The sequence below is a fragment of the Crassostrea angulata genome, chromosome 4 (genome assembly GCF_025612915.1).
Source record: "Crassostrea angulata isolate pt1a10 chromosome 4, ASM2561291v2, whole genome shotgun sequence".
NCBI classification, from domain to species: domain Eukaryota; kingdom Metazoa; phylum Mollusca; class Bivalvia; order Ostreida; family Ostreidae; genus Magallana; species Magallana angulata.
Window position 1 is genome coordinate 13,826,518 of NC_069114.1, and position 23,263 is coordinate 13,849,780.

The 23,263-nt window shown below is 33.0% G+C and overlaps 2 protein-coding genes across 2 annotated transcripts; both read left to right on the forward strand.

Moving 5' to 3' along the window:
- Positions 1-250: 250 nt before the first annotated feature.
- LOC128182079 (uncharacterized) lies at positions 251-8,796 on the forward strand. Its single transcript, XM_052850696.1, has 7 exons — positions 251-355; positions 3,440-3,610; positions 5,263-5,343; positions 5,476-5,517; positions 5,664-5,725; positions 6,959-6,999; positions 8,753-8,796. Exons 1-7 carry the CDS (start codon positions 251-253, stop codon positions 8,794-8,796), a joined length of 546 nt encoding a protein of 181 aa, XP_052706656.1.
- Positions 8,797-8,824: 28 nt separating this feature from the next.
- On the forward strand, positions 8,825-20,603 carry LOC128182080 (uncharacterized). Its single transcript, XM_052850698.1, has 6 exons — positions 8,825-8,929; positions 17,009-17,179; positions 18,836-18,916; positions 19,049-19,090; positions 19,237-19,298; positions 20,531-20,603. The coding sequence occupies exons 1-6, from the start codon at positions 8,825-8,827 to the stop codon at positions 20,601-20,603; spliced, it is 534 nt and encodes a 177-aa protein (XP_052706658.1).
- The last annotated feature ends 2,660 nt before the right edge of the window (positions 20,604-23,263 follow it).

Sequence of the window (23,263 nt, forward strand, 5' to 3'; positions counted from 1 at the left end):
AAAATCAAGAAATGGAATGGAAATTATTTTACATCAAACTGAAATTGAGAAAATGATATTGGGAAATAACTTTTGTTTATTGATACATGTACTTTACATATGATATTGAATATACTCTATATTTGTATTACTCAAATTTTAATCTTACTTTCATTATAATGTTTCCTTTGATTGACAGGCGATACCGCTAATCCAGGTCTGTCTAGATTTTCTGAGCAGTAACAGGTAGCTGAGCCCAGCCCTAGCGGCAATGGAGCTTGCTCAGATGTTGATCCAAGCCATGTGGGGTAAGGACTTGTATCTCAAACAGATCCCCCACTTCTCACAAGACATCATCAAATGCTGCCAGGAAAAGGTGGGCAATTGCAACATTCTGCTTTCAGTTGAGTAGTTTTTATTTGCAATAAAGTTGCTCAAACTTCTGTAACAAGTACTCAAAAATCGGGATGCTGTTCGATGTCCAAGAAAAAGAAAGCATTTACAGGTAAAGGGAGGCAACTTCTGCTTATTTTGATATTAATAGTTTTAAAGAATGTTGTCTTTTCAATTTTGTATAACTTTAAAGTTTATACCTTCTATTTGTTTCTATCCTTGGAAAGTGAAGAGGAACTGGTGGGACCAGTTGTGGCACAGAGAGAGAGAGAGAGAGAGAGAGAGAGAGAGAGAGAGAGAGAGAGAGAGAGAGAGAGAGAGAGAGATTAGTATGTCCAGTAGTAAAGAAGATAAATGCCCAATTACTGTATATTTTGTGAAACCCATCCTAACTATAGAACTTCTGACCATGTTTCCATACAATTCTAATGAAAGATTTCCCTCTTTTTCTAACCGTGCACAGAGTTTGTCTGTAAAGTGACCGATAATTGAAAACGATGTTTTCAAAGAATATCTACATATTCAGAGCATAACATAAAAGTGGAAAGCTTTACTCAAACACAAGAACCTCTGATCATGGGGCCATTTACTTCACAACTTCTGATATAAAATATCTTGTTTATCAAAAACATGTATTGTAGTTTTCAGTTCAATACACAGGAACAGATAATACGCTTGCTGAATACCAATACAACAGCTTTAACAATGTTGATCAAAAATCTCAGCTCCTTATAGTGGGGATCATGAATTTTACAATCTACAATAGACTTTGACCAGTGCGTGCACGGGTTGACATTGCATATTATGTCGGGCATTTGCGAAATAGATATCTCAAATTTGCACACCAAGTTGACATTCAGAACTCTCGGAATTTTTCATATTGCACTGAGTTAGAGTTATCTCACGTATTTTCTTTCATAAACAGAATATATAGCAAATTTTAATGAAAATTTACACGTATTTGTATCATCGTTTTTGAGTTTATCCATACAAATGTGATATTATGGAAACATAAACTAAAGAGCATCTCGTGATTTAGCGTGGTTGTGATGCGCATTTGCAAGATAGTAAAATCCAAAAAATTCGGACGATTTCCGGATTTTTCAATGGAATTTTCTTTAATTATTAATTATCGAAGCCTGATTGAGAAAACAATAAAAACAAAAGACAGTACTTTTCCGATTTCTTGGTATTAAAGCCCAAAAATTCGAGTCTATTATTTTGATAAAGTAGTATAGATTCCTCTTTCTCCACATAGGTAGAACACCAAGTTTAGTAAAAATTGGTCCATTTCTTTCAAAGAAGCTAAACAATTTAAATGTTAACGAACGGCGGGCAACTTAATACAACACATGTATACGTCCGAAGACGAATGCCAAAAGGTCACATGAGTGACCTTAATTAATCACCTGAAATGCTTTAAAATTTCTTCAAAACACCGTTGAAAAATCAGTGAGAGTGTTTCTTTTATCAAACGAAGAAAAACAAAGAAATTGGTGAATGCTTATAATTGGATTTATAAACATATAGATGTATCCCAAAATTTCAAATGAAAAATGGACAAATACATTTTTTTGGTTCATGAATTATACAGATGTACTATGCAAATATTAGTAACGCAAATACTAGTTGCTAGTTTTCTTAAACATATTCAAAAAGGAAGTTGACATTTTGTAAAACTCATCATATTGATGTCCGTATTGTTAATGAAACCGGAGTGCTCAACGAAACATGTTGTAGTGCTACCTTAAGCTTTCACGGATGTCCGTTTTGGGTGTAGGTATGATTTTACAGAACATCCCATTTGATTATATAATGACCGAACTCGATGTTTTCATCACCGCCAAAACTCAACACTGAAGGTAAGTAGGTAAATGTTAATGTTTTGACGAAACTAAGTTTTAATCATCGTAACATATTCAAACAAACTATAACTGATAATTTCCGAAAAAAAATAATTAATAAATCATTTTTACGATAATTAGGGTCTTCCGTCTTCAGCGGAAAACCCTACTATTATTCTATTGTTTCTTTTTCACTTTTCTAATAATTATTTTTATTCTTTTTTTGTCTTACGAATTTTGTTCAGGCGATTTCTCGAAGATGGCTCATTCGATTTTCTTCAAATTTTAAGGGTTGATGTATCGGCATCTGAAGTTTGTACCGCCGTTTCAATTTTTTAATAGTTATTTCCGGTCGGAAGTTATCGTCCGTTTATGATTTTTAAAAATCAATTTTGTCGGCTAGAGATCCAAAAAACGAATAAAGATATATTGCTGAAATTTTCAGTGAGGATAGACATCAATTTTACCTGTTGCAACATGGTCATAAAACGTCCGCCGTCACTTCCGGTTGTCACTTGAAGGAAAGATAAAATCGAATTTTTTCATCTTTTTGCTTTATATTTATGTATTTTTATAACGGGTTGATAGCAACTCTTCTACTAATTCAGAATACGTAATTTGTTTTGAAATCGATTGATGTGTTCCCGAGATATTTAGCATCAAAGTCCTGAACCGAGAGTCCGAGTAGCGCAGTTGTTAGAGTCGTGGACATGTGCTCAGGCGACCGGGGTTCAAGCTTCGGGTGCCGAAATTGTTGTCCTAATTTTTTGCGTTGATAAACAATTTAGTTTTAAAAGTGAAGGATTTTATCTCATTTACTCAAAAATCGGACGGAAGGCCCACTCGTTGCTCGCAACGAGAACGATCTAGTTTTATTTATAATTTAGATTTTTTATTTGTCTAATACTTTTCAATGTTGCATTAAGAATACAGCAATAATTATTGTTCATTAAAAATATGAATCGATGTTGTAGAATATAAATAGAGAAATTGAACGATGGCGTCAGCACAGGTTTGAATAATAATACATGTACCGGTATTGCTTTCATTTAACATTTTGGACGTGTAAACCGTTAACTCAATCGTAAAATTGTATACTGTTACCAACTTTTATTAGCGTGCGAGAAATTTTCTTGCGGTTCGCAAGCACATCTTCCTCCTAAAATACAGCGACTTCTCTCTACTCTTTTGCTGATTTTCCATTTCTGATTGGCTTATTCCAGATAAACATGCTTCTATTTGCTGGTGTCCTCGTACTTCTGTATGTAAGTGTTACCCCAGTGGAAGCACACCAGTGTGGTTACCACTACCACACTAATGACAACTACACGATGTATAACTCGACCTACTACAAACGATACTACGCTATCTATTATGGATACTGCTATAATAGGGTAAGTATGAATTATTATCCTTATTGTGTTGTCTAAATAATTAAGTAACTTATGTTTGATAATTAATATTGAAAATACCAAATGTTTGTTTTCAAGGATTTACTGATTCAGTAATGGTCCATAATTTAATTTATAAACTTATGAACAATGCGATATTTTCTCAGAAATTCTGCTAAATTAATGATCATTTGGATTTAAAAGCTTTCAACACTGCGATATTGATTTATGCATGTAAAATTATCATTTTTAATTTTCTATTTAAATTTCTTTGTTACAAGAAGTTATATTATTGCAAAATTCAATCCACCTTTTTTTCAAAATGTCTTTCCACGAATTTATTTAAAAATCGTCTAGTTATAACAACAAATTTAATTTGTATATAAATTCGTGGAAGGAGAATAATATTCATAAGATGCATCTGTCCAAAAACTTCTGAAGAAATGTATGGAGGGTAATTGTGTTAAAAAATCCAGAAATGTAAACTTGTAAATCTGGATATGCGATTATGTTGGTGTGTGAGTCTGAGTATAAAAGTATTTAATTCTGATCGTGTAATCTATAAAACTCGGGTTAAAACAAATTTAAGATTTGACCCAGTTCCCTCGTATGATGCACATTTTGTAGCTTTGTTGTTTTCATTAGGTAATAAAACCTTCAACTTTGAAAACTTTCAATCCGTAGTTTCTACATTTGTATCTTCAGAATCGGCAATAACACATCTGACATGATACATATTGATAAATGTAAAGTATACAAGTTTGTCAAATTTTGACATGACCTTATATGGCAACTGCCTTGATGCGGGAACAGACATGTCGTAATCACCGGAATGGACGGAAATAAACATAATAACAGGAAGAGGTTCATGTATATTAAAATCTTTGCCGAGGTGACAAATGCGCTAATTTCTGTAATTAAATTCTCCCAGTATTATACGATAAGGGTTAAAAAGTAATGCCTAATATCTTATTTCTCTAAAAAAAAATTGACACGTAATCTAAACTGGAATATAAGTAAAGTCGTACTCTTTTCTAGAAATGAGACGGATCAACAAATTTTCTGAGGGATGAATATATTTTGAGCGGTATGGAGTTTGGAAACCACCGTGGGGCCCAATGTAGCTTCATTGCTTCCGAATACTACATGTAAGAATTTTAAGAGAATTTTTAACCAGGTTTTCAAAGGAAAAATCAGGTTATTGAAATAGTGAAAATGGCGGGCAGGCGGATAGCTGCCAAAAGGGTACCCTTATTGTACCAATAACTCCACGTACAGTGTCCAAGATGAGTAGTTGTTTTTCGCGGAATAATGTATGTAACTATACATGTATCTATACTTTTTTTAAATATTAAAATGATTTTGTTGTGCAAAAAAGATAATAAAACAATCTAAATCTGTTATAAATAGAAGTTTTATAATTAAAAATAAAGCACAGAGTTTTGTTAAAAATTGAAAGGTTTAGAAGACCATGTGTAATTTTTCGCAAGGGGGGGGGGAGGTCTTGTCCCAACTTTGTGGTAGCGATAAGGATGATTTTGGAGATATTGTCTTTATTCAGTCGAGCTGTATTCAGTATATGTGTGTCTGAATCATTAAACTACAACTACAACAGTATTTTTTAAAATCTTTTATAATCATAAAAAAAGTTATAGATTTGGACTTACGATGGACCTGTGCACAATTACAGTGGAGAGCGTTTGTATGATATAATAACGTACTATAATGGCAATGAAGTCAAATGTACAGGTGATTTTTGAATTATATTTCAACATAAGTTCCAGACTCTGCTTTCAAAAATATTTATGCTAATAGAAAAAAAAAATCTTCCTGTTGTTTAAATGTAAAAAGCCATTGATTTTAAATAGATTTATTTTTTTCCAAGGAGATCTTCAACTACAGAAGAAGTGGTAAGAAATCAATAAGGAATCTATAGGGACTGAATTTGTATATACAATCGTTAATTTTGCACTTTGAATGGAAATAGGTAACTGAGATGGGGAGTGTTTAGATGTAAATAGAAGTATATGATACTTATGGTTACTTTTTGACTTAGGACACCTTCAGTGGAACAACAAACAGAGACACAGGGTTATCTGAAAATGACCATACAAAAAGGTATAAGAATTATCGTCTACAAAAAGAATTTCGTCGCATCATGCTGTTTAATCTTTTATCTTATTTTCTCTCCACCAGCTCGATTATTAGTGCCCCGCTCTGCTGGCGCCCAATAGTGATCAGTCTGTTCGTCCGTCCGTCCACCTATCTGTCTGTCCGTTTGTCCATACGAGAACGCTTGTCCGGAACATGTTTCTCTTCCCATCGCCTAATCTGGCTCATACTTCACACACAAGTGCCTTTGAGTAAAGAGTGTGCAGTGACCTCGAACCAAATTTCTAGGCCTGATGTTAAGGTCAATAGAAAAGGTCATAGAAAAATTACATAATAAATCCTGGTCCGGGGCATATTTTATCTGTTTTATTTTATTTTGATTTAATTTGGGTCATACTTCACTCACGGAGTGGCTGGGGTAAAGTATATTGGTCAAGGGTTAATGTCACATCGGACCACGTAAAAATCCTTTTTACAGAGCCTAAATATACATGTATATACTTTCCTTTTAGCATATTTGGCCCATGCTGCACATTACCAGAGATTTTGAGTAAAAGGTGTGTAGTGACCATGAATCGTTTTTCAAGGTCAAAAGTAACGATCATAGCAGAATTATATGCAAAATCCGTGTTTGGAGCATATTTTCTTTCTCTTTGCTCCAATCTGGCCCATACATCGCCCATAAGGTGCCTTTGATCAAAGGGAATACAGTGACCTTGAATGATGTGTGTTGGTCGAGTGTCAAGGTCATAAAGGATAACACAAAAAATCTATTTACGAGCATGTATATACTCTTCACTTAGCCCTATTTGGCTTGACTTAAACACAATTTTAAATTTTGGTTAATCGCGTGCACTGATCTTAAAGTTGAATTAGAAGTTCTATGCCAGCTGGAAAATATTATAAAGTTATAGGTGAAGGTCAAAATAAATTTATTGTGCATAATTTAAGCGGGGCCCTTTGTCACTATCTCAATGTTTTCTAGTTAGATTTGAAACGTGCGGCATTTATGAAAAAATATCATTTTTTATTTTTTGTCTACAATTGATTAAAAGCAAATACTTTCATAGTACTTGTACTGACAAACTCTCTTCCTTATTATAAGTTTACTCTGACATCACAACATTTGATTTTTATTTGAACATTAGATGTCACCTTTTGATGGACGCTAAACACCTTTTTTGGAAAAGTATCAAATTTTTAAACTTTTTGCCAAAGTTTTAACGTTCTTTTTTCTAGAGATGTACAAGCAAGTGACAAAATCAAAAATAAGAATTCAGGTAGACTTAGTATCTTATATCATGTTATTTGAGTCTTTAAACTTAGACAATTTATTTAGATTCCAATACAAGATGAAATTTCTAATAATCATTCGTCAGTCATGGTTGATAAAAATGTATTCAAGATTTAAGAAATGCTTCACTTTAAATTAAGGTTTCTGATTATGCCGAAATTCTCAAGGTCTTGTGACAGAAACGCACTGAGGGAGCTTTTCAGGTAGAGTACTTAATTTGCCAAAAATATTGAAAAAGTGAAATATGCATGAAAGTTGCTCTTGTTTTAAACAAAACAGTGTCGTTTTGATTTCGTTTTGCTTTAACTCGATAACCGATATGAAAATTTTGGTAAAGCATTTGAAGAACCTAAAATAAAGATCATAAGCATCAATGTTGAAAATGAATTAAACACATTCTAGATTAAGGTTCTCCGATCCTCAGCCTCAAAGTATTATTTTCTTCATAAAAATATTACCTATCCCCCAAACTCTATAAATGAAATAAATAGATATTTATTGGTGGTATTCATGTATTTTACGAAACTATTGCAATTTTGGCCACGATGGATATAATAGAATAAATATTTAGATCAATTAAAAAAAAAGTGATACCGGTGCGTTGATGGCTTGAACCCATATACATGTACTAATACCTCTGTGTAGTAGGTCTCCGTACAACTCTTAAGCCAACAGTTCGTTGAAACACCTATCATGAAACTAACACAAGAAGACTTATTATTTTGGTCTATACTATACAAAAGTCACAATTATGAAAGAAATAAAACAGAATTCCGGATAATTTAGAGTTATCGAACATTGCTGAGGATCGAAAAGAGGCAGAAGAATCAATAGAGCAAGCCTAGGTATGTAAAATAAGTACTTCAGCATTGTGATTCTTGCATTGTGACCAGACACAAACACTTTAAAGACTTTCAAGAAGAATTAAAAATCTAAAAAAAAATGGGTCTTAATTGTCAATAAAGTCTTTTAACATAAGAATGAAATTCATGACCTCTGACTGACTCAGAGGTTAAAGGTTTATGGCGAGGCCAGTATGTCCATACATTAATTATGTATTAAATCTTTTTAAAATAATCTTCTCTACCCCCATACACATTTAAGAAAAAAATAAATGCATGGTTCTGATGTGCATTAAGTCGTATCTAATCCGGAAAATTCATAGCAACTGGAGGATCAGGTTTTAAGGGTCAATATGGTCATATAGTTTAAATGTATAAAATAGGCCAAAACCTCCATATTCGAATTCGTAAAAAACGCCCAGAATTGTAAAATTTATGACCCCTAGGTCAGAGCTAGGTCTTAGGGAGGAGCCTGCATAGACATATATAAAGAAAATGCGTTTAATCTAAGAATTTATTCTTTATACATACATACAGGGGAAGATGTTTAGGCGGCAAGGTATACACAGGGGTTTAATGATTATACAGCATTATATTTCTTTAATAAGGAAATCTATTTTCTTTGTATTATAAATTTGTAAGTTCGGTAGAACATGCTTCTAGTTCATTTTTGACATGACTAATTTCTTTGTGACTTTCATGAGAAAAGGTACTTCTTAAAAATCAAGAAATGGAATGGAAATTATTTTACATCAAACTGAAATTGAGAAAATGATATTGGGAAATAACTTTTGTTTATTGATACATGTACTTTACATATGATATTGAATATACTCTATATTTGTATTACTCAAATTTTAATCTTACTTTCATTATAATGTTTCCTTTGATTGACAGGCGATACCGCTAATCCAGGTCTGTCTAGATTTTCTGAGCAGTAACGGGTGGCTGAGCCCAGCCCTAGCGGCAATGGAGCTTGCTCAGATGTTGATCCAAGCCATGTGGGGTAAGGACTTGTATCTCAAACAGATCCCCCACTTCTCACAAGACATCATCAAATGCTGCCAGGAAAAGGTGGGCAATTGCAACATTCTGCTTTCAGTTGAGTTGTTTTTATTTGCAATAAAGTTGCTCAAACTTCTGTAACAAGTACTCAAAAATCGGGACGCTGTTCGATGTCCAAGAAAAAGAAAGCATATACAGGTAAAGGGAGGCAACTTCTGCTTATTTTGATATTAATAGTTTTAAAGAATGTTGTCTTTTCAATTTTGTATAACTTTAAAGTTTATACCTTCTATTTGTTTCTATCCTTGGAAAGTGAAGAGGAACTGGTGGGACCAGTTGTGGCACAGAGAGAGAGAGAGAGAGAGAGAGAGAGAGAGAGAGAGAGAGAGAGAGAGATTAGTATGTCCAGTAGTAAAGAAGATAAATGCCCAATTACTGTATATTTTGTGAAACCCATCCTAACTATAGAACTTCTGACCATGTTTCCATACAATTCTAATGAAAGATTTCCCTCTTTTTCTAACCGTGCACAGAGTTTGTCTGTAAAGTGACCGATAATTGAAAACGATGTTTTCAAAGAATATCTACATATTCAGAGCATAACATAAAAGTGGAAAGCTTTACTCAAACACAAGAACCTCTGATCATGGGGCCATTTACTTCACAACTTCTGATATAAAATATTTTGTTTATCAAAAACATGTATTGTAGTTTTCAGTTCAATACACAGGAACAGATAATACGCTTGCTGAATACCAATACAACAGCTTTAACAATGTTGATCAAAAATCTCAGCTCCTTATAGTGGGGATCATGAATTTTACAATCTACAATAGACTTTGACCAGTGCGTGCACGGGTTGACATTGCATATTATGTCGGGCATTTGCGAAATAGATACCTCAAATTTGCACACGAAGTTGACATTCAGAACTCTCGGAATTTTTCATATTGCACTGAGTTAGAGTTATCTCACGTATTTCCTTTCATAAACAGAATATATAGCAAATTTTAATGAAAATTTACACGTATTTGTATCATCGTTTTTGAGTTTATCCATACAAATGTGATATTATGGAAACATAAACTAAAGAGCATCTCGTGATTTAGCGTGGTTGTGATGCGCATTTGCAAGATAGTAAAATCCAAAAAATTCGGACGATTTCCGGATTTTTAAATGGAATTTTCTTTAATTATTAATTATCGAAGCCTGATTGAGAAAACAATAAAAACAAATTGGTAATCTCCAAGTACCAATGATGTTAACAATACATAAAACAAAAGACAGTACTTTTCCGATTTCTAGGTATTAAAGCCCAAAAATTCGAGTCTATTATTTTGATAAAGTAGTATAGATTCCTCTTTCTCCACATAGGTAGCACACCAAGTTTAGTAAAAATTGGTCCATTTCTTTCAAAGAAGCTAAACAATTTAAATGTTAACGAACGGCGGGCAACTTAATACAACACATGTATACGTCCGAAGACGAATGCCAAAAGGTCACATGAGTGACCTTACTTAATCACCTGAAATGCTTTAAAATTTCTTCAAAACACCGTTGAAAAATCAGTGAGAGTGTTTTTTTTATCAAACGAAGAAAAACAAAGAAATTAGTGAATGCTTATAATTGGATTTATAAACATATAGATGTATCCCAAAATTTCAAATGAAAAATGGACAAATACATTTTTTTGGTTCATGAATTATACAGATGTACTATGCAAATATTAGTAACGCAAATACTAGTTGCTAGTTTTCTTAAACATATTCAAAAAGGAAGTTGACATTTTGTAAAACTCATCATATTGATGTCCGTATTGTTAATGAAACCGGAGTGCTCAACGAAACATGTTGTAGTGCTACCTTAAGCTTTCATGGATGTCCGTTTTGGGTGTAGGTATGATTTTACAGAACATCCCATTTGATTATATAATGACCGAACTCGATGTTTTCATCACCGCCAAAACTCAACACTGAAGGTAAGTAGGTAAATGTTAATGTTTTGACGAAACTAAGTTTTGATCATCGTAACATATTCAAACAAACTATAACTGATAATTTCCGAAAAAAATTAATTAATTAATCATGTTTACGATAATTAGGGTCTTCCGTCTTCAGCGGAAAACCCTACTATTATTCTATTGTTTCTTTTTCACTTTTCTAATAATTATTAGGGTCTTCCGTTTCCAACGGAAGACCCTCTTGTTATTCTTCGGTTTCTTTTTAGGGTCTTCCGTTTCCAACGGAAGACCCTCTTGTTTTTCTTCGGTTTCTTTTTATTATTATTTTATTTTTTATTTTTTTTCTGACTCATACTCGGCTTTATATCTCAAAATGTTTTCATCCGATTTCCATAAAATTTTCAGAGCTTTTGTAAAGTTATCATGCCTCAACGATTGTAAAGTTTCAGCATTTACGTCACTTCCGTTCAAGTTTGACGGCCATTTTTAATTTTTGAAAAAGTGATTTTGTCCGGAGGATATCTCCAAAAACTTTAAAGATATCGCTTCGAAATGTTAACTGATGATAGATGTATCAATTCTATGATGTACTGGGGGGTTTAAAACTTTATTCACCGATTTTGCTCAAAACCGGAAGTAGTTCCAATTTTTGTAAATTTTCATTTTTTTGATCAAAATAAGACAATACCACAGTCTTATAGAACTTGCCATGGTTAATTCAAATTTGAAATTCGTTTGAAAATCGGACGATGCATTACAGAGATATCGGGGTTAAAAAATTGATTTTTCCGGAAATTTTGATTCCGCATCCTTGGTTTGAAAAATAGCGTAATGTTCAAAGTAAAATTAACTCGTACCAAAAATAATTGTTAAGTCGTACTTGAACACATTCGGTATTTTTTTGGTTAAGTTGTTCTTGAAATCAGATAGGTTTTTGTTAATTCGTACTTAAAATTATTCGGATTTTGTTAAGTCGTACCAGGAATAATTCGATTTTTTCATCTTTTTATTTAAATTACACTTGTTATTGGTGAAGAGCTCTGCTTCTTACAGGAACTTCCAGCTTCACTTCCGACATTAACGGAAGACCCACTCGTTGCTTTGCAACGAGCTTTGCTCTAGTTATTAAGGTCTTCCGTTTCCAACGGAAGACCTTCTTGTTATTGCTTTGTTTCTGTTTCCCTTATTATTATTCTTTTTTTTTCTTACGCATTTTTGTGCACGCGAGTTCTCGGGAACGGCTTGGCTGATTTTAATGAAACTTTCAGAACTAACAGATGTTGATCTGAACCTTATTGGAAATTTTTTACATTGATGACGTCATTTCCGTTTTAGAGATATTGACGTTTTTACGATTTTTAGAGGGTCGGCTTGTCCGGTGTTTTTCTCCTAAACGAAAACAGATATTTGATTCAAATTTTCAGGGTGTGTAGACCTATGTTTGTGGATATGACAGAAGCATTTTCATTGTTCTGTGACGAAAAACACCGAAGCTCGTCTGCGCTTAAAAATTGAGATAAAAAGCGTCATGATTTTTTTGTGGTTTTCTTTGAATATCTTTTTTCTCAAAAGTATTTTGTTAAGACTTATAGCACAAAAAAACTTTAAAAAGTCAAGAACTTTCATTTGACATTAGGGCAAAGGGGCTGGCCCTTTAAATTAAGGGCCGAAAGGGCTCTAAAGTATTCTAATAATATCTTTTTAATGTGAAATATTTTGTTATACTTTATAGAAGCAATTATGTTCATCTTAACGTTATGTACCTATACATGACAGTTGTTTACTCCTTTGTTACGTATTTAGGGATTTTAAGGGGCCAGCAGTCCGAAATTTTGATCTTATATATCTGAAAATGGAGAGAAATTTTGAAAAGCAATGTTGAACAAAAGATGCTCCAAATAATGTCGTTAACAATTTGCAACCATAATTTTTTTTGTTATCCGGTCCCTAAAAGGAGTTATAGGGTCGGCCCTTAAAACGATCTCTTCCAGACATCTTGAGAACGGTACATAATTTCTGCATACTTGTTGAACAAAATGTGTTTAAAATGACAAGAGCTTTCTTTTTATATCACGAAAAAGGGGCTGGCTATTCAAATTAGGAGCCGATAGAGTTCTAAAGTCTTTTAATCATAACCTTTAATTGTGAAAAATTTTGTAATACATTACGGAAGCAATTATGTTAATCGAAATGTTATGTACCTATACATGAAAATTGTTTACTCCTATGTTATGTAATAAGGGATTTTAAGGGGTCAAAAGTCCGAACTTATCATCAACGTCCCAAAATTAAAAAAAAGCAATTTTAAGGAGCAATATTGAACAAAATACGCTAATTAACAATCTGCAACCAAAACTTGTTTGTTATCAGTTCCCACGATCTCTTCCAGATAAATCAAGAACGGTTACAAATAACTTTTTACACAAAATGTATCGAAATCAAGAGACCTCTTATTTGATATGAAATAAAATGTGGCTGGTCCCTAAATTGGGGATCCAACGGGGTGTATAATCCTTCATCCATCGCTCTTTTAGATGACATCTGCATTTCCTGATATGTTTCGTTGATGAAGATAAAAGGCAAAGTCATTTCCTCTTCTAAAAATCGGACGGAAGACCTCCTCGTTGCTCGCAACGAGATCGTGTCTAGTTAGGGTCTTCCGTTTTCAACGGAAGACCCTCTTATTATTCTTCGGTTTCTTTTTAGGGTCTTCCGTTTTCAACGGAAGACCCTCTTGTTATTCTTCGGTTTCTTTTTATTATTATTATACTTTTTCTTTTTTTTTCTGACTCCTTCTCGGCTTTATTACTCAAAAAGTTTCCAACCGATTTTGATGAAATTTTCAGAGACAATGTGAAAATATTTTCCCTCAAAGATGTTAAAGTATTTATGACAACGTCACTACCGTTTTTACGTTACGTCATTTTTAAAATTTTCAAAAAGTCATTTTGTCCGCGGCGTTTCTCAAAAACGCTTTAAGATAGAGGCTTGAAATTTTCAATGGTTATGATTTGGTCGATTTACCTCTGTAATAAGGCTCGAAATGAAAATCTGTCACTTCCGGTCGAAACCGTAAGTGAAACAAATTTTTCGAAAAAATGAGTTTTCTGATCAAATCAAAAACGAATATGTGTTTTGTAGAGCTTATTAAGCTGATTATAACACTGAAATCCGTTTTAAAATCGGACGATGCATTACAGAGATATCGGTGTTTAAAAATTGATTTTTCCGGAAATTTTGATTCTGCGTCCTTGGTTTAAAAAATAGCATAATGTTTATCGTAAAGTTAACTCGTATCAAAAATAATTGTTAAGTTGTACTTAAAACATTCGGATTTTTTTTGTTAAGTCGTTCTTGAAATCGGAAAAGTTTTTGTTAAGTCGTACTTAAAATCATTCGTATTTTGTTAAGTCGTACCAGGAATAATTCGATTTTTTTCATTTTTTTATTTTAGTTACTCTTGTTGTTAGTCAAAGAGCTCTGCTTCTTACAGGAACTTCCAGCTTTACTTCCGACATAAACGGAAGACCCACTCGTTGCTTTGCAACGAGCTTTGCTCTAGTTATTATTATACTTTTTCTTTTTTTTTCTGACTTCTTTTCGGCTTCATAACTCAAAAAGTTTTTGACCGATTTTTATGAAACTTTCAGAGATAATGTGAAATTATAATGGCTCAAAGATGTTAAAGTTTCTATAGCAACGTCACTTCCGTTTTTACGTTACGTCATTTTTAAAATTTTCAAAAAGTCATTTTGTCCGCGGCTTTTTTCAAAAACGATTCAAGATAGAAAGTTGAAATTTTTAGAGCTTATATATTGATCGTTTTACCTCTGTAATAAGGCTGGAAATGAAAATCCGTCACTTCCGGTCGAAACTGGAAGTAAATCAAATTTTTCGAAAAAATGAATTTTCTGATCAAATAAAAAACGTATATGTATTTTGTAGAGCTAAATAAGCTGAATCTAACACTGAAAGCCGTATTAAAATCGGACGATGCATTACAGAGATATCGGGGTTTAAAAATTGATTTTTCCGGATATTTTGATTCCGCGTCCTTGGTTTAAAAAATAGCGTAATGTTCAAAGTAAAATTAACTCGTACAAAAAATAATTGTTAAGTCGTACAGTAACACATTCGGATTTTTTTTGTTAAGTCGTTCTTGAAATCGGAAAGGTTTTTGTTAAGTCGTACTTAAAATCATTCGTATTTTGTTAAGTCGTACCAGGAATAATTCGATTTTTTTATCTTTTTATTTTAGTTACTCTTGTTATTGGTTTAAGAGCTCTGCTTCTTACAGGAACTTCCAGCTTTACTTCCGACATTAACGGAAGACCCACTCGTTGCTTTGCAACGAGCTTTGCTCTAGTTATTATTATTATTCTTTTTCTTTTCTTCTGACTCCTTTTTTGCCTCATAACTCAAAAGGTTTTTAACCGATTTTGATGAAATTTTCGGAGATTTTTGCAAATTGGCGTCCCTCAAAAATGTTATAAGGTTGAAAGAGAACGTCACCTCTGTTTTGACGTGACGTCATTTTTAAAAATTTCAAAAAGTCATTTTGTCCCGGACTTTTCTCAAAAACGCTTTAAGATAGAGACTTGAAATTTTGAATGGATATGATTTGATCGATTTACCTCTGTAATAAGGCTGGAAATGAAAATCTATCACTTCCGGTCAAAACCGGAAGGAAAACAAATTTTTCGAAAAAATGAAATTTCTGATTTAATCAAAAATGTATATGTGTTTTGTAGAGCTTATTAAGCTGTATCTAACACTGAAAGCCGTTTTAAAATCGGACGATGCATTACAGAGATATCGGGGTTTAAAAATTGGTTTTTCCGGAAATTTTGATTCCGCTTATTTGGTTAAGAAAGTAGTATCAAGTTCTTGGTTAAATTAACTTGTACCTAAAAATTAATAGTTAAGTCGCACTGTAACACATTCGGATTTTTTTTGTTAAGTCGTTCTTGAAATCGGAAAGGTTTTTGTTAAGTCGTACTTAAAATCATTCGGATTCTGTTAAGTCGTACCAGGAATGATTCGATTTTTTCATCTTTTTTATTTTAGTTTCTCTTGTTATTGGTTTAAGAGCTCTGCTTCTTACAGGAACTTCCAGCTTTACTTCCGACATGAACGGAAGACCCACTCGTTGCTTTGCAACAAGCTTTGCTCTAGTTTTTATTCTTTTTTGTCTTACAAATTTTGTTCAGGCGATTTCTCGAAGATGGCTCATTCGATTTTCTTCAAATTTTAAGGGTTGATGTATCGGCATCTGAAGTTTGTACCGCCGTTTCAATTTTTTAATAGTTATTTCCGGTCGGAAGTTATCGTCCGTTTACGATTTTTAAAAATCAATTTTGTCGGCTAGAGATCCAAAAAACGAATAAAGATATATTGCTGAAATTTTCAGTGAGGATAGACATCAATTTTACCTGTTGCAACATGGTCATAAAACGTCCGCCGTCACTTCCGGTCGTCACTTGAAGGAAAGATAAAATCGAATTTTTTCATCTTTTTGCTTTATATTTATGTATTTTTATAACGGGTTGATAGCGACTCTTCTACTAACTCAGAATACGTAATTTGTTTTGAAATCGATTGATGTGTTCCCGAGATATTTAGCATCAAAGTCCTGAACCGAGAGTCCGAGTAGCTCAGTCGTTAGAGTCGTGGACATGTGCCCAGGCGACCGGGGTTCAAGTTTCGGGTGCCGAAATTGTTGTCCTAATTTTTTGCGTTGATAAACAATTTAGTTTTAAAAGTGAAGGATTTTATCTCATTTACTCAAAAATCGGACGGAAGGCCCACTCGTTGCTCGCAACGAGAACGATCTAGTTTTATTTATAATTTAGATTTTTTATTTGTCTAATACTTTTCAATGTTGCATTGAGAATACAGCAATAATTATTGTTCATTAAAAATATGAATCGATGTTGTAGAATATAAAGAGAGAAATTGAACGATGGCGTCAGCACAGGTTTGAATAATAATACATGTACCGGTATTGCTTTCATTTAACATTTTGGACGTGTAAACCGTTAACTCAATCGTAAAATTGTATACTGTTACCAACTTTTATTAGCGTGCGAGAAATTTTCTTGCGGTTCGCAAGCACATCTTCCTCCTAAAATACAGCGACTTCTCTCTACTCTTTTGCTGATTTTCCATTTCTGATTGGCTTATTCCAGATAAACCTGCTTCTATTTGCTGGTGTCCTCGTACTTCTGTATGTAAGTGTTACCCCAGTGGAAGCACACCAGTGTGGTTACCACTACCACACTAATGACAACTACACGATGTATAACTCGACCTACTACAAACGATACTACGCTATCTATTATGGATACTGCTATAATAGGGTAAGTATGAATTATTATCCTTATTGTGTTGTCTAAATAATTAAGTAACTTATGTTTGATAATTAATATTGAAAATACCAAATGTTTGTTTTCAAGGATTTACTGATTCAGTAATGGTCCATAATTTAATTTATAAACTTATGAACAATGCGATATTTTCTCTGAAATTCTGCTAAATTAATGATCATTTGGATTTAAAAGCTTTCAACACTGCGATATTGATTTATGCATGTAAAATTATCATTTTTAATTTTCTATTTAAATTTCTTTGTTACAAGAAGTTATATTATTGCAAAATTCAATCCACCTTTTTTTCAAAATGTCTTTCCACGAATTTATTTAAAAATCGTCTAGTTATAACAACAAATTTAATGTGTATATAAATTCGTGGAAGGAGAATAATATTCATAAGATGCATCTGTCCAAAAACTTCTGAAGAAATGTATGGAGGGTAATTGTGTTAAAAAATCCAGAAATGTAAACTTGTAAATCTGGATATGCGATTATGTTGGTGTGTGAGTCTGAGTATAAAAGTATTTAATTCTGATCGTGTAATCTATAAAACTCGGGTTAAAACAAATTTAAGATTTGACCCAGTTCCCTCGTATGATGCACATTTTGTAGCTTTGTTGTTTTCATTAGGTAATAAAACCTTCAACTTTGAAAACTTTCAATCCGTAGTTTCTACATTTGTATCTTCAGAATCGGCAATAACACATCTGACATGATACATTGATAAATGTAAAGTATACAAGTTTGTCAAATTTTGACATGACCTTATATGGCAACTGCCTTGATGCGGGAACAGACATGTCGTAATCACCGGAATGGACGGAAATAAACATAATAACAGGAAGAGGTTCATGTATATTAAAATCTTTGCCGAGGTGACAAATGCGCTAATTTCTGTAATTAAATTCTCCCAGTATTATACGATAAGGGTTAAAAAGTAATGCCTAATATCTTATTTCTCTAAAAAAAAAATTGACACGTAATCTAAACTGGAATATAAGTAAAGTCGTACTCTTTTCTAGAAATGAGACGGATCAACAAATTTTCTGAGGGATGAATATATTTTGAGCGGTATGGAGTTTGGAAACCACCGTGGGGCCCAATGTAGCTTCATTGCTTCCGAATACTACATGTAAGAATTTTAAGAGAATTTTTAACCAGGTTTTCAAAGGAAAAATCAGGTTATTGAAATAGTGAAAATGGCGGGCAGGCGGATAGCTGCCAAAAGGGTACCCTTATTGTACCAATAACTCCACGTACAGTGTCCAAGATGAGTAGTTGTTTTTCGCGGTATAATGTATGTAACTATACATGTATCTATACTTTTTTTAAATATTAAAATGATTTTGTTGTGCAAAAAAGATAATAAAACAATCTAAATCTGTTATAAATAGAAGTTTTATAATTAAAAATAAAGCACAAGGTTTTGTTAAAAATTGAAAGGTTTAGAAGACCATGTGTGGTTTTTCGCAAGGGGGGGGGGGGGGGAGGTCTTGTCCCAACTTTGTGGTAGCGATAAGGATGATTTTGGAGATATTGTCTTTATTCAGTCGAGCTGTATTCAGTATATGTGTGTCTGAATCATTAAACTACAACTACAACAGTATTTTTTAAAATCTTTTATAATCATAAAAAAAGTTATAGATTTGGACTTACGATGGACCTGTGCACAATTACAGTGGAGAGCGTTTGTATGATATAATAACGTACTATAATGGCAATGAAGTCAAATGTACAGGTGATTTTTGAATTATATTTCAACATAAGTTCCAGACTCTGCTTTCAAAAATATTTATGCTAATAGAAAAAAAAAATCTTCCTGTTGTTTAAATGTAAAAAGCCATTGATTTTAAATAGATTTATTTTTTTCCAAGGAGATCTTCAACTACAGAAGAAGTGGTAAGAAATCAATAAGGAATCTATAGGGACTGAATTTGTATATACAATCGTTAATTTTGCACTTTGAATGGAAATAGGTAACTGAGATGGGGAGTGTTTAGATGTAAATAGAAGTATATGATACTTATGGTTACTTTTTGACTTAGGACACCTTCAGTGGAACAACAAACAGACACACAGGGTTATCTGAAAATGACCATACAAAAAGGTATAAGAATTATCGTCTACAAAAAGAATTTCGTCGCATCATGCTGTTTAATCTTTTATCTTATTTTTCTCTCCACCAGCTCGATTATTAGTGCCCCGCTCTGCTGGCGCCCAATAGTGATCAGTCTGTTCGTCCGTCCGTCCACCTATCTGTCTGTCCGTTTGTCCATACGAGAACGCTTGTCCGGAACATGTTTCTCTACCCATCGCCTAATCTGGCTCATACTTCACACACAAGTGCCTTTGAGTAAAGAGTGTGCAGTGACCTCGAACCAAATTTCTAGGCCTGATGTTAAGGTCAATAGAAAAGGTCATAGAAAAATTACATAATAAATCCTGGTCCGGGGCATATTTTATCTGTTTTATTTTATTTTGATTTAATTTGGGTCATACTTCACTCACGGAGTGGCTGGGGTAAAGTATATTGGTCAAGGGTTAATGTCACATCGGACCACGTAAAAATCCTTTTTACAGAGCCTAAATATACATGTATATACTTTCCTTTTAGCATATTTGGCCCATGCTGCACATTACCAGAGATTTTGAGTAAAAGGTGTGTAGTGACCATGAATCGTTTTTCAAGGTCAAAAGTAACGATCATAGCAGAATTATATGCAAAATCCGTGTTTGGAGCATATTTTCTTTCTCTTTGCTCCAATCTGGCCCATACATCGCCCATAAGGTGCCTTTGATCAAAGGGAATACAGTGACCTTGAATGATGTGTGTTGGTCGAGTGTCAAGGTCATAAAGGATAACACAAAAAATCTATTTACGAGCATGTATATACTCTTCACTTAGCCCTATTTGGCTTGACTTAAACACAATTTTAAATTTTGGTTAATCGCGTGCACTGATCTTAAAGTTGAATTAGAAGTTCTATGCCAGCTGGAAAATATTAAAGTTATAGGTGAAGGTCAAAATAAATTTATTGTGCATAATTTAAGCGGGGCCCTTTGTCACTATCTCAATGTTTTCTAGTTAGATTTGAAACGTGCGGCATTTATGAAAAAATATCATTTTTTATTTTTTGTCTACAATTGATTAAAAGCAAATACTTTCATAGTACTTGTACTGACAAACTCTCTTCCTTATTATAAGTTTACTCTGACATCACAACATTTGATTTTTATTTGAACATTAGATGTCACCTTTTGATGGACGCTAAACACCTTTTTTGGAAAAGTATCAAATTTTTAAACTTTTTGCCAAAGTTTTAACGTTCTTTTTTCTAGAGATGTACAAGCAAGTGACAAAATCAAAAATAAGAATTCAGGTAGACTTAGTATCTTATATCATGTTATTTGAGTCTTTAAACTTAGACAATTTATTTAGATTCCAATACAAGATGAAATTTCTAATAATCATTCGTCAGTCATGGTTGATAAAAATGTATTCAAGATTTAAGAAATGCTTCACTTTAAATTAAGGTTTCTGATTATGCCGAAATTCTCAAGGTCTTGTGACAGAAACGCACTGAGGGAGCTTTTCAGGTAGAGTACTTAATTTGCCAAAAATATTGAAAAAGTGAAATATGCATGAAAGTTGCTCTTGTTTTAAACAAAACAGTGTCGTTTTGATTTCGTTTTGCTTTAACTCGATAACCGATATGAAAATTTTGGTAAAGCATTTGAAGAACCTAAAATAAAGATCATAAGCATCAATGTTGAAAATGAATTAAACACATTCTAGATTAAGGTTCTCCGATCCTCAGCCTCAAAGTATTATTTTCTTCATAAAAATATTACCTATCCCCCAAACTCTATAAATGAAATAAATAGATATTTATTGGTGGTATTCATGTATTTTACGAAACTATTGCAATTTTGGCCACGATGGATATAATAGAATAAATATTTAGATCAATTAAAAAAAAAGTGATACCGGTGCGTTGATGGCTTGAACCCATATACATGTACTAATACCTCTGTGTAGTAGGTCTCCGTACAACTCTTAAGCCAACAGTTCGTTGAAACACCTATCATGAAACTAACACAAGAAGACTTATTATTTTGGTCTATACTATACAAAAGTCACAATTATGAAAGAAATAAAACAGAATTCCGGATAATTTAGAGTTATCGAACATTGCTGAGGATCGAAAAGAGGCAGAAGAATCAATAGAGCAAGCCTAGGTATGTAAAATAAGTACTTCAGCATTGTGATTCTTGCATTGTGACCAGACACAAACACTTTAAAGACTTTCAAGAAGAATTAAAAATCTAAAAAATAAAACCAAGTTTTTAATTGATTATTTCTCTTTTAGATTCTAGAGTGGATGGTCCGGGAATGCTAAATATTCGGATTTACATTGACTTAAGAACTGTTTACCCTTGTTAAAATAAAAACAAATGCATCAAAATGATCAGCATTATTACTTTTTTCCAAGTAAAATAAGAAAGATTTGAGTTCATATTTGTGTGTTTATATATATAGCACAATGGTCACGACTTGAAAACTTCACCCACAGCAGAAAGATCTAGGAGAAGACAGCTAAAGAATACTCTGAGTTAAAGGAGGAATTTATGAACAACATAAACGAAAGATACATTATGCAGCAATACAAATGTAGAACAACCCCACATGTTGTGATAGCAAACTTTCTAAGCTTCAAAAACATTTTGATATGTCAAAACCTGTTGAAATAACGATGAACTTCGTGAAAAAATAAAGGAAAAACATCAAAAGCAAGAATACTACAGTCTATGAAAGTATGTTAAACTTAGGAAAAATAGGGGGAAAAGAAAAAAAGTCATCAATGTTGTTTCATTAATGGAAATAATACATAGAGCTATGTATGACTTTAGTTTAATAGACAACGTGATCAGGGACCCGAAAAAACATCTTGTCTAACAGAGACAGTGCTAATATGATGTTGGTATATTATTGAAATAAGAAGAAAATTCGATCAGACAGAAATTGGGAGAAATCGTTGATCTAAACAAGTACTGTTACCGGAGTAAATTTATTTTATATAAAAGATAAACCAATAGAAGTTTTGGAAGGAATTAACGAAACATTTTTGTTTGTATGCAAGCGGGTGACATTAAAATAAAATATAATAATAAACATTTAAATAGTAATGTCTCTTCATAAGCAAATGATGCATGCTTGACAGACAGTGGTGATGCGTTTTTTCACTAACTTTACGAATAAATCGATTAGCTACTTTTTCTATGGACACGTCTGATAATGCATCTTTGTTACATGTATTCAGTGCAGCTCCATCGGTACCTTATTGATTTTGTTAAGCAGAACTTGCACTACTTGTTACGTTGATGGAGAATGAATAAGAAATATATCAACTTACCTCACGATGACGGCATCCTTGAGTAGGAGTACCAGGAGGACGGTCAGTCCAGGTAGTTTTCTGACCATTCAAAGTCAGTCAGAACGGTAACATTGATGTACATGTATGTGTGATTAACAAAACGAATGATTCTTCTCCTGAACTGATGATTTTATCTTCTTCTAGATACCTAAAGGGTTGTCCACCGTGGTCAACGTCTTGTAAAAAAATGTGTGTTCTTTGATGTAGTGTGCGGTTCTCGTTCTTACATAATCTTAAGTGAAATGAAACATGGTCACATATCCTCAGGGATCGGATTGAGGATGAGTGAAGTATAAACTCACACAGGACGAAATAAGATATCCATCTTCCATGTCTGTTTCTAATTCTACACTGTGGATAGGAAACAATGAGTAATCTGTCAAAGACTTTATGTCCTCAAATATGAAACTACCTAGAAACTTTTCAATTCTTAAACTTGCATTTCTAAACCAGAAGAAGCACTTTCAATATTGGCTTTTCTATAGTGAATTATTTTAAAAGATTGATATAGTTAATTTAAAAATGCAAGAACATAAAATAACAATTTGTAACTTCTGTTTATTCTTCTATCAGATCGCGCACCGTTGTTCTTATAACCAAACAATTCTGTTTTAGTTGAATAATTTTGACATTTCAA

Excerpts from the sequence above, each read along its gene's own strand:
- LOC128182080 (XM_052850698.1), top strand. The coding sequence starts at position 8,825 with ATGGAGCTTGCTCAGATGTTGATCCAAGCCATGTGGGGTAAGGACTTG. Across the intron at positions 8,930-17,008 it reads TCAAATGCTGCCAGGAAAAG|ATAAACCTGCTTCTATTTGC; the intron begins GTGGGCAATTGC and ends GGCTTATTCCAG. Across the intron at positions 18,917-19,048 it reads CGTACTATAATGGCAATGAA|ATTTATTTTTTTCCAAGGAG; the intron begins GTCAAATGTACA and ends GATTTTAAATAG.
- LOC128182079 (XM_052850696.1), top strand. The coding sequence starts at position 251 with ATGGAGCTTGCTCAGATGTTGATCCAAGCCATGTGGGGTAAGGACTTG. Across the intron at positions 356-3,439 it reads TCAAATGCTGCCAGGAAAAG|ATAAACATGCTTCTATTTGC; the intron begins GTGGGCAATTGC and ends GGCTTATTCCAG. Across the intron at positions 3,611-5,262 it reads ATGGATACTGCTATAATAGG|ATTTGGACTTACGATGGACC; the intron begins GTAAGTATGAAT and ends AAAAAGTTATAG.